This window comes from Salvelinus namaycush, chromosome 5, assembly GCF_016432855.1.
Source record: "Salvelinus namaycush isolate Seneca chromosome 5, SaNama_1.0, whole genome shotgun sequence".
In the NCBI taxonomy this organism is placed as follows: domain Eukaryota; kingdom Metazoa; phylum Chordata; class Actinopteri; order Salmoniformes; family Salmonidae; genus Salvelinus; species Salvelinus namaycush.
In genome coordinates this window covers 46,718,221-46,735,830 of record NC_052311.1, presented here as the reverse complement: position 1 = coordinate 46,735,830, position 17,610 = coordinate 46,718,221, and the positions used below count along the sequence as shown (strand labels likewise).

The 17,610-nt window shown below is 42.8% G+C and overlaps 1 protein-coding gene across 2 annotated transcripts in view; it reads right to left on the bottom strand.

Annotated features, from left to right (window-relative positions):
• Positions 1-17,610, bottom strand: part of LOC120048350 (DNA repair protein XRCC1-like) — a 29,469-nt gene that overhangs the window by 11,484 nt on the left and 375 nt on the right. For both annotated transcript variants that reach the window (XR_005477003.1, XM_038994253.1), the window contains exons 2-10: positions 17,133-17,225; positions 14,458-14,565; positions 14,113-14,271; positions 10,920-10,994; positions 4,576-4,699; positions 4,284-4,384; positions 3,535-3,703; positions 3,102-3,357; positions 2,428-2,544 (exon numbers count right to left, since the gene is read on the bottom strand). Coding sequence is in view for 1 of the 2 variants with exons in the window: in XM_038994253.1 (XP_038850181.1) it covers positions 2,428-2,544; positions 3,102-3,357; positions 3,535-3,703; positions 4,284-4,384; positions 4,576-4,699; positions 10,920-10,994; positions 14,113-14,271; positions 14,458-14,565; positions 17,133-17,225 (1,202 nt within the window). In the remaining variant the exon portion in view is untranslated. The remainder of the gene's footprint in view (positions 1-2,427; positions 2,545-3,101; positions 3,358-3,534; positions 3,704-4,283; positions 4,385-4,575; positions 4,700-10,919; positions 10,995-14,112; positions 14,272-14,457; positions 14,566-17,132; positions 17,226-17,610) is intronic.

Sequence of the window (17,610 nt, the reverse complement as noted above, 5' to 3'; positions counted from 1 at the left end):
AGGGAATAGAGTGCAATTTGGGACGCAACCTAGGTCTGTGATAACTAAAAGGGAATCTAAAAAGGTTTCTGAGGCACTTCAGATGTTACCGACGGACGGAACCTTCAATAATCTACACGAACGCAAAGTTTACTTATTTATTCCACATTCATTCCATTGTGTTGCCGGTTTATCTTGATGCCACTTGAGGGAAGCATGCGGCCCTCCTCTCCTCTCCTCTGTCCCTCCTTTCATTTTGAAGTGTTCTCTAAAGGACAAAAGGCCCAAAACATTTAGATGCATAGCAGTGTTCGTCTGGTTTGAGTTGGCCTGTGTGTTTGTGTACGACCGTGCGACAACTGTCTCTGTGTTTGAGTATGCGTGTGTGTCTACGTCTCTGTGTGTGCGTGTGTGCGTGTGTGTGTGTAGGTGTGCGTGTGTGTGTGTGTGTATGAGCACTAGTCTTCTTCAAAGGAAGTGGACCCTTCAATTACCCATAGCAGATGCAGCTTTTAAATAAGGAATAAATCATTAGAGCTCCGCACTCCAAACAAGAGCTGCACAATAGAGACGAGATGGCTTGGATGGATGGATGGATGAGGAACAGGGATGAGAGTGAGGATAGACGAGGGAGGAGAGAGGGATTCTCTATACAAAAAAGAGAGTGGTTGAGGGAGATGGAGAGCAGTCTACAGCAGAAGGGGGTCAGTAAACACAGCCAAATAATGGTGGTAGTGGGTGTGTGTGTGTGCGCGTCCCAATGTAGTATTATGATGCTAACGCAGAGAAAAATACACACAATTAGCGTGTTAATACCTCAACAGTGTTAATTGGACTTATTTCCGCAACACCCTCTTACAATAGAACTTGATCATTTCGCACACCGCTTTCAAATTAGATGAGCGGATAATCATTTGTTTCTGAGGGTCAATTACACAGACATGATGTCAATACTGACTAAAGAAAATGAGCGCATAGTACAGGAGTAGAGAAATGTGTAGAAAAACATGGGAGGTGACTGATGCAGGCAGCAATCACTGAGACCTGACCTAGCCTAGAAAGTACCAGACCTGCGTTCAAATACATGCATATTTTCACTGAACAAAAATATAAACGCAACCTGTAAAGTGTTGGTCCCATGTTTCATGAGCTGAAATAAAAGATCCCCAAAAATGTTCAGACCCACAAAAAGCTTATTTCTCTCAAATTTTGTGCACAAATTTGTTTACATCCCTGTTAATGAGCATTTCTCCTTTGCCAAGGCAATCCATCCACCTGGCAGGTGTGGTATATGAAAGAAGCTGATTAAACAGCATGATCATTACACAGGTGCACCAGTTTTGTCACACAACCACGCCAGCGCAGGATGTCCACATATGGCTTCTTCACCTGCGAGATTGTCTGAGGGGGGTGCTGAGGAGTATTTATGTCTGTAATGAAGCACTTTTTGTGGAAAAACTCATTCTGATTGGCTGGGCCTGGCTCTCAAGTGGGTGGGCCTATGTCCGCCCAGGCACATCCATGGCTGCACTGCTGTCCAGTCGCGAAAGCCATAGATTAGGGCCTAATGAATTTATTTCAATTGACTGATTTCCTTATATTAACTGTAACTCAGTAAAATCATTTAAATTGTTGCATGTTTCGCTTATAAGTATTTTAAAATACACTTTTCTGTGTATTTGAGTAGTTTGAAATACACAGCCCAAAACAATAACTTTAAATATAAGTAGTTGTAAATGCATGTCAATACTTTCCAAAATGTAACTTGTATTTAAAAAACATTTTTTGTCTAAACACGTCGTTCAAAATGTATTTGAAATGAGGTCTTATTGAGCTACAAACAGTATTTGAAACCAGGTCTGGTAACTACCCGTGGAAGCAGTGATTTCACCTCAGGTGACAGACGAGAAGTGAAGACCTTATGTGAAAGACATTTTCACTTTGAAGAGAGGTGCGGTAAGAACCCCTCAAATACCCTTTTCATATTATCTGAGGCCTTGCTCTGACTAACTCGAGATTCAGCCATGTATTCTTCAATACACAGTTTTGATTGAAGAGAGATCTTTGTTGAGTCCGCTTGTAGTGACAAGAAATATTAGTAGAACTGAATACATCACAGCAGGCCTCAGCTCTTCAAGATAACATTATTCAGTGAGCTGCATGGGTACAGTTAAAGCCTTGGCAATAGGTGCTTATAAACACCATTAACTGCCAACTTCACTTCATTCGCTCAATTCAAAGAAGCTTTCTGATAGAGAATGGGTGTCAATGAGTCAAAGGACCCATTTATTTGAAGCAGACTTAACACAGTCTACCTTCCCCCCCTCTCTCTCTGCCACCCTCCCCCTCGTTCTGCCTCCCTCAGTCTGCCCCTCGTTCTGCCTCCCTCAGTCTCCCCCTCCCTCCACCTCGTTCTGCCTCCCTCAGTCTCCCCCTTCCTCCCCTTACCGTTTGAAGGAGATCTTCTGCTTCCTCTTGTGGCAGTCCAGCACCCACTCCTTCCGGACGATGACGCCCCCTGCTGACTTCACCTGGCTGTACTTGGGGGTGTTGGAGAAGGCACAGCTGGATGAAGCAGATGATAAACCCTTGGTTAGCACGGCCGTCCCAAATGGCACTCTATTCCCTATATCGTGCACTACTTTCGACCAGGGTCCAAAGTGACCATGGCTACATCCAAAATATGGCACCCTATTCCTTGTATAGTGCAATAAATAGGGTGCCATATGGGATGCAGGCACTGGAAGGAAGCCAGGGACAGCCCACTACTACTATGGCAGAGTGTGATTAGGGTGATATGGTCTGCTTTGCTTTGCATGCTGTTATCGTGATACTCCTCTAGTTACACTAGTCTTGGTTGTATATGAGATAGAGAATATACTTGATAATATTACTCCTAGAAACATCACTACCACTATAATACAAGCCCCATTGTTGGTTGTATTCCACACAATTCTTGTTGACCTGTTTCCAATATGTTCTTACCTCACTCTATTACCATTTTCATGCATCTTTAAATTACCAATATGATTTCAGATTACAATGAGAACCCAACTTAAGAGTACTTCCCAAACTACTACCTCCCAGTCCCAGCACCCTCTATCTCCATCTCCTCCACTCACATGAGGTGTGTGGCGTCAGGGGTCCAGTCAGAGTGGTACTTGGCCCCCATGGCCAGGGCCTTGTCCCTCAGGTCCCCCCGGAAGGGGTTCTGGAAGCCGCTCAGCACAAACACCACCCCCTCCATGATCTTGTTGAGGGGAACGGTGGCCTCGGAGGAGCTGTACTGGGCTTTGGAGGGTTTGGGTCTGGGCTTGGCTTCTGGTTTGGACAGGCTCTCTTTCTTCTTGGTGTCTGGGGTTTTCTGGGCAGGGGAGACTGGTGTGAAAAGAATGACAGAGGTGAGGAGAGGGGAAAATAAGAATATATAACTATCAGGGTATTTGCATCGGTTTATTAAACTTACTTTATTCACACAAGCATAGGTGAAAAATGTGTAGAGTGAGTCAGTGAGTGGCTGGCTGGAAGACTGACTGACTTGCAGGGTGTCTTTACCTTTGGCAGCAATGGGGCTGGGAGTACTGGCTGTGCTGGGTTTGGCCTTGGGTTTGGGGGTGGTAGTGCCCCGTTCAGGAGAGGCCATAGGGCTGGGTTTCTTTGAGGGGGGCGGAGCGAGGGCAGTCTGGCGCTCTTTAGTGAACTCAAACTTCCTCTTCACTGCTGCCTAGGTAAAAGGAGAGAGGATGGATAAAGCAATTTGTCCTTATGGTAAAACCATGAGAGAAATACGTACTCAAAGAGCAAAGCAGTTGAGAACACTCACTTTTCAATTAAGAAAACAAGAAAAAAAAAAATCTCTTTTCACTATCGATGATTTACAATGTTTACATTAAATCTATACTACATTAGCTACGAGGGCGCAGTCTACCGAACACAGCCGCAGGGCAAAAAAAATAAAAAATCACCTTGTACCTCTTTTTAAAGAAATCAATATGGTGTCTGCCTCTCAAATGGCACCCTATTCCCTATATTGTGCACTACTTTTGACCAAGGCCCAAAAGGCGCTTGGCAAAACTAGTGCACCATATAGGAATAGAATGAGGTGCCATTTGAGACATAACTAGTATCATAGCCTGGAGATTCAGGTCAGTCCGCACTAGCCTGGAAGGACATAATGAATGATTCACCATCAGTTCTGGTCTTAGAGAAGCCAATGATGCATCACTATGGGCTCTGATCAAAAGTAGTGCACTATATAGGGATAACGGTGCCATTTGGGATGCAGTCCAAGCCTTGGTCCTTACCTGTGGTGGGGGAGAGTTGGAGGATGGTGGGGCTGAGGAGTGGCCAGACCCAGACTGCAGGGCGGCACCTGCATAGCTGAGCTTCTCAGTCTGTGGCGAAACTATGGGGGGAGAAGAGGTGACGAGACAGAGAGAAGTTGGGAAATATTGTTTCACATTTCTCACCCCACCAGCAGACCCTATGCTGCTTTTCGCTCACGGAGCTCAATCACGCCACATCAATGCGCACTAATAAACATGCAATCTGAAATTAGCTGTAACTAGGCCTTTAGTTTGAATACAGTAGTAGTACCCTTGAGCGCTGGGCTGGCTTTGGAGGTGCTCTCTCTGTTGAAGAAGAGGCTGCCTGGCTGTAGACTGGGGCAAGCCGAGGGGGACTCATCCTTCACCCGGAACTGGCCCAGCTTGGTCAACTTCTGTCAGGGGGCAAGAAAGACAGTGTTGTGAGAGAGTCTGATCAGTCAGTCATGTTAGGAAAGCACAGGACAGTGCATATAAACATCATTTTTGATGGTATAAATTCCAGTTCACTCAAATCAAAGAAAGTTTAGCATAAACGTTGTCTACTCTCTAGATGAGTCCACAGTCTAGCCCATCTGTTGTGTGGACCCAGCTATATGCCTAAATCCCAAATGAATGGGAAAGACAAACACCATCTAATAACGAAATAAAACAGTGCCCATTAATTTGCGAATGAAGCATATTACTGGATCTGCGCAACAGATGGTGCCATATGGACTTACAATGCATTCAGTCTAATCTAATCAGACCTCAACATTAAAATCAGCCTTAACCTAAAATTGAATTTTTGAATTGTATTCCTCAATCTATACACAATACCTCAAAATGACAAAGCGAAAAATAGATTTTTGGAATTTTTTGCAAACTTATAAAAAAATAAAAAAAACAGAAATACCCTATTTACATAAGTATTCAGACCCTTTCTAAAGACTTGAAATTGAAGGTGCATTCTGTTTCCATTGTGATCATCCTTGAGATTGTTCTACAACTTGCAGTCCAACTGCGGTAAATTCAATTGATTGGACATGATTTGGTAAGGCACACACCTAGTCTATATAGGTGTGTGCATGTCAGAGCAAAAACCAAGCCATGACGTCAAAGGAATTGCACGTAGAGCTCCGAGACAGGATTGTGTCAGGATTGTGTCTGCAGCATTAAAGGTCCCCAAGAACACAGTGGCCTCCACCATTCTTAAACGAAAGAAGTTTGGAACCACCAAGACTTTTCCTGGGCTGGCTGCAGGGCCAAACTGATCATTCAGGGGAGAAGGGCCTTGGTCGGGGAGATGACCAAGAACCCGATGTTCACTCTGACCGAGCTCCAGATTTCCTCTGTGGAGATGGGAGAACCTTCCAGATGGACAACCATCTCTGCAGCACTCCACCAATCAGGCCTTTATGGTAGAGCGTCCAGACGGAAGCCACTCCTCAGTAAAAGGCACAACAGCCTGCTTGGAGTTCGATTTAAAAAAAGAGACACCCAAAGGACTCACAGACCATGAGAAACAAGATTCTCTCGTCTGATGAAACCAAGATTGAACTCTTTGGCCTGAATGCCAAGCATCACATCTGGAGGAAACCTGGCACCGTCCCTACAGTGAAGCATTGTGGTGGCAGCATCATGCTGTGGGGATGGTTTTCAGAGGCAGGGACTGGGAGGCTAGTCAGGATCGAGGGAAAAATGAACGGAGCAAAGTACAGAGATCCTTGATGAAAACCTGCTCCAGAGCGTTCAGGACCTCAGACTTTGGCGAAGATTCACCTTCCAACAGGACAACAACCCTAAGCACTGTCACGACAAGGCCCTTTGGGGGTGTACATCGCGGCTCCCCCCTCTCTCGCTCCCACCACAAGTTTTATGACTTTACGATAGGACATAAGTTCCTGGCAGAAACCCCCCCCCCCCCCCCTGGTCATGCAGAAAGAGAGAGGAAATAAACCTATGTAACAAATAGCTTCTCGTTGTTCAACTCCTATTGCCCAAAATTGGAGGAATAAACAATATTTCATTTTTTGAGAAAGTGGGAATGGTCAGCGGGTATTTAAATAACAATCCGGTCTAAAATGTTTTATTTTGTGACATCAGGAAGGATGGTAGCACAGAATAACGGTAGCTTTGGAAGTGTTAATTTCTCAGTTATTAGTTTTCTACCTGAATGTTGTGTAAAATATATGATTGAATATGAAACTGTGTGTGAGAAGATGTAATGTCATGTTGGCCTTCTAAACGAGATACTTGTTTAGTTATAAAGTTAACTAGTCAGTGGCCACATCCCCGTGAGCCCAGACATTACATCAGGCGTCATAGAATCGCCACTTTTTCCACAGAGTATAAAACACACTCCCTACAAAATATACAGTTTAAGTCGGAAGTTTACATACAACTTAGCCAAATACATTTCAACTCAGTTTTTCACAATTCCTGACATTTAATCCTAGTAAAAAGTTAGGATCACCACTTTATTTTAAGAATGTGAAATGTCAGAATAATAGTAGAGAGAATGATTTATTTCAGCTTTTATTTCTTTCATCACATTCGTAGTGGGTTACAAGTTTACATACACTCATTTAGCATTTGGATACATCGCCTTTAAATTGTTTAACTTGGGTCAAACGTTTTGGGTAGCCTTCCACAAGCTTCCCACAATAAGTTGGGTGAATTTTGGCCCATTCCTCCTGACAGAGCTGGTGTAACTGAGTCAGGTTTGTAGGCCTCCCGGCTCGCACACACCTTTTCAGTTCTGCCCACAAATGTTCTATTGGATTGAGGTCAGGGCTTTGTGATGGCCACTCTAATACCTTGACTTTGTTGTCCTTAATAATTCGGGTCATTGTCCATTTGGAAAACCCATTTGCGACCAAGCTTTAACTTCCTTACTGATGTCTTGAGATTCAATATATCCACATCATTTTCCACCCTCATCATGCAATCTATTTTGTGAAGTGCACCAGTCCCTCCTGCAACAAAGCACCCCCACAACATGATGCTGCCACCCCTGTGCTTCACGGTTGGGATGGTGTTCTCCGGATTGCAAGCCTTCCCCTTTTTCCTCCAAAGATAACGATGGTCATTATGGCCAAACAGTTCTCTTTTTGTTTCATCAGACCAGATGACAAAAAGTACGATCTTCGTCCCCATGTGCAGTTGCAAACCGTAGTCTGGCTTTTTTATGGCGGTTTTGGAGCAGTGGCTTCTTCCTTGCTGAGCGGCCTTTCAGGTTATGTCGATATAGGACTTGTTTTACTGTGGATATAGATACTTTTGTACCGGTTTCCTCCAGCATCTTCACAAGATCCTTTGTTCGTTGTTCTGGGATTGATTTGCACTTTTCGCACGAAAGTACGTTCATTTCTAGGAGACAGAACGCATCTCCTTCCTGAGCGGTATGACGGCTGCGTGGTCTCATGATGTTTATACTTGCGTACTATTGTTTGTACAGATGAACGTGATAGCTTCAGGTGTTTGGAAACTGCTCCCAAGGATGAACCAGATTTGTGGAGGTCTACAATTTGTTTCCTGAGGTCTTGGCTGATTTATTTTTATTTTCCCATGATGTCAAGCAAAGAGGCACTGAGTTTGAAGGTAGGCCTTGAAATACATCCACAGGTACACCTCCAATTGACTCAAATGATGTCAATTAGCCTATCCGAAGCTTCTAAAGCCATGACATTTTCTGGATTTCATCAAGCTGTTTAAAGGCACAGTCAACTTAGTGTATGTAAACTTCTGACCCACTGGAATTGTGATACAGTGAATTATAAGTGAAATAATCTGTCTGTAAACAATTTTGGGAAAAATTACTTGTGTCATGCACAAAGTAGATGTCCTAACCAACTTGCCAAAATTATAGTTTGTTAACAACACATTTGTGGAGTGGTTGAAAACAAGTTTTAATGACTCCAACCTAAGTGTATCTAAACTCCGACTTCAACTGTGCATTATGTCAGAGAACGCCGGGACAGAGTCCCCACGTTGGAATGGCTACAATTCTATAGGCAACGGAGACCATGCAGCTGTAGTTTTGGCTACATGGCTAGAAATGGTTAAACTCTGAGACTATCGATTCACTACAGAAGGAGCAAATTATAGATGACACAAATTACTAGTCTGCAACTAGAAATTATGTAACCTAGAACGACCATACCGACAACCGCCGAAGCATCTATTCTATCATAACATTTCGGAATGGTACTCTGAAGTATCCATTCTAACCACCTACAACCATGAAAGACATTGTGACTTCTGGGAAAGTTTACCAGAAACTATGATGAACTCGACAGGACAATCAAGTGTTTTCAACGGAGAGACAACAAAGACATACAAGCGTAAATATGTACATTGCAATTTCTTTCAGAATGAGCGGACATTCATGTGCAAAGTATTAACATGTCCATGAGTACAATTATCCCCGATGTGTAGTGAATCCATTTTGTCTTTCCCGCTCTCTCAGTCCCCACCCTTTTCCTTTGTCTACCAAGCAGTCATATCGGCTTCGTCCGCTAGGGACTTTTTCTTTGTATCATGTAGTAACCCAAATATCTACTGTTTGGTGGACTTGAACCCGATCGAACATCTCTTGAGAGACCTGAAAATAGCTGTGCAGTGACGCGCCACATCCAACCTGACAGAGCTTGAGAGGATCTGCAGAGAAGAATGGGAGAAACTCCCCAAATACAGGTGTGCCAAACTTGTAGCGTCATACCCAAGAAGACTCGAGTTTGTAATAGCTGTCAAAGGTGCATCAAAGTACTGAGTAAAGGGTTTGAATACTTATGTAAATGTGATATTTCAGTTTTTGTATTTTTATACATTTGCTAAAATGTCTAAAAACCTGTTTTCGCTTTGTCATTATGGGGTATCGTATATAGATTGATGAGGGGGAAAAAACTATTTAATACATTTTAGAATAAGGCTGTAACAAAATGTGGAAAAAGTCAAGAGGTCTGAATACGTTCCAAATGCAGTGTATATGTAAGAGCACTTTAAAAGGTCAGAAAACATATAATTCAACTCGAGTTGAACTCTGCAATCATTTGGGCTTTATAATATAAACTCAGCCAAAAAAGAAACGTCCTCTCACTGTCAACTGTGTTTATTTTCAGCAAACTTAACATGTGTAAATAGTTGTATGAACATTACAAGATTCAACAACAGACATTAACTGAACAAGTTCCACAGACATGTGACTAACAGAAATTGAATAATGTGTCCCTGAACAAAGGGGGGGGTAAAAATCAAAAGTAACAGTCAGTATCTGGTGTGGCCACCAGCTGCATTAAGTACTGCAGTGCATCTCCTCCTCATGGACTGCACCAGATTTGCCAGTTCATGCTGTGAGATGTTACCCCACTAAGGCACCTGCAAGCTCCTGGACATTTCTGGGGGGAATGGCCCTAGCCCTCACCCTCCAATCGAACAGGTCCCAGACGTGCTCAACGGGATTGAGATCCGGGCTCTTCGCTGGCCATGGCAGAACACTGACATTCCTGTCTTGCAGGAAATCACGTACAGAGCGAGCAGTATGGCTGGTGGCATTGTCATGCTGGAGGGTCATGTCAGGATGAGCCTGCAGGAAGGGTACCACATGAGGGAGGAGGATGTCTTCCCTGTAACGCACAGCGTTGAGATTGCCTGCAATGACAACAAGCTCAGTCCGATGATGCTATGACACAGTGCCCCAGACCATGACGGAAACTCCACCTCCAAATCGCTCCAGCTCCAGAGTACAGGCCTCGGTGTAACGCTCATTCCTTCAACGATAAACGTGAATCCGACCATCACCTCTGGTGAGACAAAACCACGACTCGTCAGTGAAGAGCACTCTTTGCCAGTCCTGTCTGGTCCAGCGACGGTGGGTTTGTGCCCCGTTGTTGATGTCTGGTGAGGACCTGCCTTACAACAGGCCTACAAGCCCTCAGTCCAGCCTCTCTCAGCCTATTGCGGACAGTCTGAGCACTGATGGAGGGATTGTGCGTTCCTGGTGTAACTCGGGCAGTTGTTGTTGCCATCCTGTACCTGTCCTGCAGGTGTGATGTTTGGATGTACCGATCCTGTACAGGTGTTGTTACACGTGGTCTGCCACTGTGAGGACGATCAGCTGTCCGTCCGGTCTCCCTGTAACGCTGTCTTAGGCGTCTCAAAGTACAGACATTGCAATGTATTGCCCTGGCCACATCTGCAGTCCTCATGCCTCCTTGCAACATGTCTAAGGCACGTTCACGCAGATGAGCAGGGACCCTAGCCATCTTTCTTTTGGTGTTTTTCAGAGTCAGTAGAAAGGCCTCTTAGTGTCCTAAGTTTTCATAACTGTGACCTTAATTGCCTATTGTCTGTAAGCTGTTATTGTCTTAACGACCGTTCCACAGGTGCATGTTCATGAATTGTTTATGGTTCATTGAACAAGCATGGGAAACAGTGTTTAAACCCTTTACAATGAAGATCCATTAAGTTAGTTGGATTTTTACGAATTATCTTTGAAAGACAGGGTCCTGAAAAGGGGACGTTTATTTTTTTGCTGAGTTTAGTTATAAACTGAATGAGTCTATTGAGTCTTAGTCTCAGTGGAGAATGGGTTATGTAGAAGAAGGTTAAAGATGGCGGCTGAGCTTCTCTTACCGGTGTTGTGGTTGGTGGATCACTTTTGTCTGGTGGTGAATGGAACTTCACGAAGGCCACTCCGTATGCTATGCTCTGAGGGTGGAAAATGTCATTTGTCGTCATGTCATTCCAACCTGAATCATTTTCACAAGTGTATACAATAGGAACTGTGCTGAGACTAGGGCTGTGACAGTCACTGAATAACTGTGTAGCTGACGGTTATGGATGAAGACTGTCATCTACATTCATTTTAGGATTTATAAAATGTTTTATTAACTTCATTTTCATGCAGATAAATTTGACCTAATAGTGGGAGTGTTCACTAATGATTCTAAGCAAATATTTTGCTAACGGTGTCTACTAAATGTTCTACATCTCCTCTTTCCAACTGTCCTTTGATGTTTGAGCAGCTAATCCCTAGATGCGCGGGGGTGTAGAGCGCTATAGGCTATGGCACTTCAGTAAAAAAGCTTTGATGTGTGGACTTTCTTTTATACAATGCACGTTTTCATTGCTTGCTAGTAAATAAATAAATTGTTATTTAAAAAAATAAAGTTGCATGTGTCTGACTATTCATTAATTATTCAACAGCGGTCGACAAGGTTGTTCTGGATCTGAGGCCTATAATGCACTAATGTGTCAAATGGACAATGCGCCAATCCTGTCCAACCTGGCATGGTATAACTTGATACGTAATCTTTCCTTCATTTATAGACTAATCAACGCTGATCAGGCCCGTTCCTGGCCGATATGCTGCCCTAGGCGAGACAAAAAAAATTGCTGCCCCCCTACCCCCCCAAAGTAGAATAGTAACCTGGGCTATATATACACACAGTGTCGTCCGCAATGCACTTTTATGAATACCCATGTGGTAGCCTACCATTTTTAAAACAAGCAATTTACCGTCAATCCCTGCCTCTCATTATTACATTAATTTCTGTTAATGCATGTACTAATCACAGTAATTTACCGTTCTCATTCTCGGAGTAGAAACGTTTGCGGAGATCACAACTTGCAACACTTGTGAGAAATACGTTTTGGTTGATTTCATACCATCATATACACACTCCATCTGAGAAATGAGCATGTGTCTGGTTTCTCTGTCCTGTTAATGTTGACGGAGCACGCACGCCTGAGCACTGATAGAAATGCACTACATGACTAAAAGTATGTGGACACCTTTTCATTGAACATCTCATTCCAAAATCATGGGCATTAATATGGAGTCGGTCCCCCCTTTGCTGCTATACAGCCTCCACTCTTCTGAGAAGGCTTTCCACTAGATGTTGGAACATTGCTGCATGGACTTGCTTCCATTCAGCCACAAGAGCATTAGTGAGGTCGGGCGATTAGGCCGTGATTTTAGGCTTGTGTGCCTGCTCGGCCATGGAAACCCATTTCATGAAGCTCCTGATGAACAGTTATTGTGCTGACATTGCTTCCAAAGGCAGTTTGGAACTCACTAGTGAGTGTGTCGGCACTCGGTGGTCCTGTTCTGAGAGCTTGTGTTGGCCTACCACTTCGCGGCTAAGCTGTTGTTGCTCCTAGACGTTTTCACTTCACAATAACAGCACTTACAGTTGACCAGGGCAGCTCTAGCAGGGCAGACATTTTACGAACTGACTTTGTTGGAAAGGTGGCATCCTATGGTGGTGCCAAGTTGAAAGTCACTGCGCTCTTCAGTAAGGCCGTTCTTCTGCCAATGTTTGTCTATGGAGATTGCATGCCTATGTACTCAATTTCATACATCTGTCAGCAACGGGTGTGGCTGAAATAGCCGAATCCTCTAATTTTAAGGGGTGTTCACATACTTTTGCATATATCGCGTACATGTCCTGCTTCTTGTAAATGTCAAAAGGTAGGAAAGTGCCCAGCTGGGCTTCTCAGTAATTTTTTCTTCACCTCCCACAGTAGGAAGTCAACAAAGTATTTTTTTATATATTTTTTATTTTGTTACATCCATTCAAATTACAATAGTTCCTCGCAATATTTGAGAAATCTTTCCAACTCTCTCCCCCTCGATAATCAGCGTTGTTGATAAATAGGCTGTTGTGTTTATTTGTTTCTATTTTAAGGATTGTCAATGTAATCTTCATATTATAGCATAGCTGTCCCTTTCATACTTCCCTTCATTCACTAGGCAGGTGGCCTAGTGGTTAGAGCGTTGGACTTGTAACCGAAAGGTTGCAAGATCGAATTCCTGAGCTGACAAGGTAAAAACCTGTCATTCTGCCCCTGAACAAGGCAGTTAACCCACTGTTCCTAGGCTGTCATTGAAAATAAGAATTTGTACTTAACTGGCTTGACTAGTTAAATAAAGGTAAAATAAAAAAATTAATCTTATAGCCTACTCTCGGTAGGCCTAGGTTTTTTTTATACGTGTTAAGGCCAAGGTTTTTAAGGAAAGGAGAAATATTTTCTTGTGTCTGACATACGCTGGTGGCTTTGAGTGACAGGTGCTTTGATGGGGGGGGGGGTTATGTGTGAGTTAGCAGATTCTCTTAATTGAGTACCACAGAATGAGTCATAATACCCTTAAAACCTAGCGGTCAAACCGGGAAATAGTTCCAATCGTTTTTCCAACATTCATTTTAGAAACACATCAAATTAGTGTTTTGTGTAGACTTACCTTGGCTTGACGTTTTGATAACTGTGTAAATCTCTCTAGGACAAGGTGACTTATCAATATATTTGACGGTATTTCACCCACTAAAAATGAAACGCTAATTAGCTGCTAATGTGGCTAACATAAAGAACTACAAATGCCATGATGATCTGGACGAGACTGACGAATTGAGGCAAAGGTAAGAATCTCTGGATTAACTATCTAATGTTAGCTAAATGTAGCAATGAATCAATTGGTTACATTTCTCATAAAATTGTCAATTCTGTGAACTGTCTTGTGCAAGTTTCAAATTAAAACAATAACTGTTAGCAAAGGTGTCCGCTAGAGATGACGTGTAGGAGCTTGCAGGGATTGGTAGTTTCACATAATTTCAACTTTCAAATTAGAGAGTAAATAGAGCGGAATATATTGAAAAAAGTCCCAGAGAGATTTACATGGTTATAAAAACGTCACGCCAGAGTAAACCTACACAAAACACAGCCCTTATTTTAAAACGACCCTGGTTTACATTGATTTAGGTGGCATCACATACACACACAATGCTCCCTGTCCACTAATGTTCTCTCTTAGTGCTGTGCAGCTCACCTTGTTGTACGGCTGGCTACACACAATCTTCACGCGGTCCCACTTCTCCTGGGCGTGAGCCTTCACCAGCTGGTTAGGGCTAAAGAAGCGCACGCGGTTGGTGTTGGTGCCGTTACGGCTATCCGTGGGGGACATGAAGGAGGACGTGACCAGCAAAACCTGGGAGAGAGAGTGAGAAGTTCTCTTAGGAATTAAGCAGCACACTATACCTAATGGTAGTAAAGCCACAACTATGCATTGTCCATAATAAGAGGCAGAGACTAGTACCTTCACTCAGTGCATTCAGTGTGGTAGATATCAGCGAGGTATACAGGTACTACAATATACAGTAAGGGGGTGGCATACCTCATAGTCCTGGTCTTTGACAGAGGTTGAGTGTCCCGCCAGCACCTCGATAAAAGCAGACCCTTCATTTCCAATGTCTATGCTGTACACCTGCTCTTCTTTCTCAAACTGAAACGATGGAGGAAAGAGCATGGTTTATTTAGTACAAACTAGGAAAAACAAACAGGGCAATGCAGTGTTACAATACATACAGTGCCTTCAGAAAAGTATTCATACCCCTCGACTTATTCCACATTTTATTGTGATACAGCCTGAATTCAAAATGGATTACATAGATGTATTTTCACATCCATCTACACACAATACCCCATAATGACAAAGTGAAAACATGTTTTTAGAAATGTTTGCAAATGTATTGAAAATCTAAAAGTCTAAGAGCTTTCCACACCTGGATTGTGCAAAAAAATATATATTGGTTGTTGATCATTGCTAGACAACTATTTTTCAGGTCTTGCCATAGATTTGCAAGTAGATTTAAGTCCAAACTGTAACTCAGTCACTCAGGAACATTCACTGTCTTCTTGGTAAGCAACTCCAGTATAGATTTGGCCTTGTGTTTTAGGTTATTGTCCTGCTGAAAAGTGAATTCATCTCCCTGTGTCTGGTGGAAAGCAAACTGAACCAGGTTTTCCTATAGGATTTCTTGTGTGCTTAGCTCCCTTCCATTTCTTTTTTATAAACCCTTTATGACCATACATTATAGATTTCATAAGGCATTTAGTTATGGCCTAGTTTTCCCCCCAAAATTGTGGTCTGAAAAACCTGGCCGTATAAGACCTGCAAGTCACAATAGGCTAATTTGTCATTCCTGTTGGAATCAAGCCTTAGGGAGTAGGGAGGGAGTGACAACTGGAAAAGTTCTCTTGCCAGTTAACAGACATTTTTTATCGGTTTCCATTAAAACTATAAGAAACATTCCTCCAATTCCAAGTTAATTCACAATGTAGATGGTCTACATTGAGCTTCCTGTGGAGAGAACGTTGTATCGTTACTGCTGCTCTTGCTTTTCACGTGGCGCGGGTAGCTTGTTTTTGTCGTCCAATCAGTCATCAAACCGGCACTAGGCTAAAGTCAGAGCTAGAACCTCCATGTGACAAGTTATTAACCACTGGGCTCCCGAGTGGCGCAGCGGTCTAAGGCACTGCATCTCAGTGCTTGAGGCGTCTCTACAGACACCCTGGTTTGAATCCATGCTGTATCACAACCCGGACGTGATTGTGAGGCCCATAGGGCAGCGCACAATTGGCCCAGCGTCGTCCGGGTTTGGCCGGTGTAGGCTGTCATTGTAAATTAGAATTTGTTCTTAACTGACTTGCCTTGTTAATGGTTCCTTTTTTTTTTATCTATGGAAGATGGAATTAAAATGACAGAACAAGAAGTTAAATGAGAAGGACAGGCTACAACACCAAGAGCCAACAGGTAGGCTGCTACTTAATAATCTGAATGGAGTTGTTATTGTAAGATTGAGAAGGGGAGAAAGTGTATAGTTAAAGTTATATAGTTTCAATTAGCCTAGCTAACATTAGCTAGCTAACTGGCTTAACTAGCTTCACTTGGTTTGATGCAGTCAATACAGGTACTATGTAATCCAGGGCTCTCCAAAACTGTTCCTGGAGAGCTACTGTCCTGTAGGTTTTCACTCCAACTATAATCTAGAGCACCTGATTATAATAATTATCTGGTTGATAAACCAAATCAGGTTAGATACAACTGGGGTTGGAGCGAAAACCTACAGGAGGGTAACTCTCCAACTGGGGTTGAAGAGCCCTGATGTAATCAGATGAGATGATAAATAACTAGCAATAAGTAGTCTACCAGCACAAGTTGACTTGGTCGCTATCTCTCTCCCCCCTCCCCTTGTCACTCACATTTGAGCTGCTGCTCTGCTTTTTTCCCTCCTACTAACATTACAGCATTGGTTAGTGGCTCACAAGTAAGCATTTCACTGTAAGGTCTACCTGTTGTATTCGGCGCATGCAACTAATAAAATTTGATTTGATTTTTGTTGCGCTAGGTATTTATTCAACTTTTATTTTCCCTTTATGATGATGACGATCGGGACCTGTTAGTGATAGTTATTCAGTTAGGGAGTTTTTCTTAAGGTTGAAAATCCCAATCTCGTTTAAAAATGTTAACGTTTACTTACACCCCTAGTAGGGAAGATATTCAACAATTGATTATCTACAATCTGCATTCAGAATAACTGCTATGGTGAAGACCTCATCAAACAAGACTACCTAAAACATCCAAACTGGAACAACCATCTCAGTACGGGTGCAATAAGTCCAACCACTTACAGATTCGAATGTTTTAGGAAAATACACATTATTCGTCTTAGATCAATTAATTAAAGTGCATGCAGAAACATACAGTATATATTAAACCAAAATATTCCAAAAATCAACCCGCAACAAAGCATGCTGGGAAATATGATGGGCCACTCCAAAGTATTTTTCATTCAGAGAATTAACAGAAATTAACTCAGTCGAGTAACGACACGCATGCAAATCCCACTGGTGTTAACCCCACTAGAATCAACACTAAGATATAACACTCACAACTTTTGACCTCAAAATCGAGAATTTAACACCCACAAATTTGCTGTATGAATTGGAGTCAGTGAATTGTTACACAATCCCATGAAAACACAGAGCAGAGGAGAAGTAGCCTATTACCTGTATAATGACTGAGGTTTGTTTCTCCCCTGGCCTTGCTGCTTTCCATTTTCTGTATGTGTCTGAGCTCAGCAGGTTGTCAGCCTTGTGAGTCTGCAAGGAAACAACAAGAATAGCTAGGACCCCATGATCTGCAATTACCATCTGGTGTTGTTATCACTGGAAATGGGAGTTACTGTTTACATTCAATAAAATACATTTTTGACAACAAGAAATGACTGGGAAGTGTACTATAGCTAGCTAGCTAGCTAGCTACTACGAATGGTGCATGCAAATACTGTTCAGTACTGTCACAATGATTATGTTCTTGTGGGCTGAAAAAAAAGCCATGTGCAGACTGTACTTATATACAGTAGAGGGCTAGACAGTCGACATCTCTCAATCAGACAGCAAGAAAACTTAGCTAACTAACACGTTTGGAAACTAGCAATCGGGCTAACGAATACTGTATTAGCTAATTCGTCTAGATAGTAGTTGG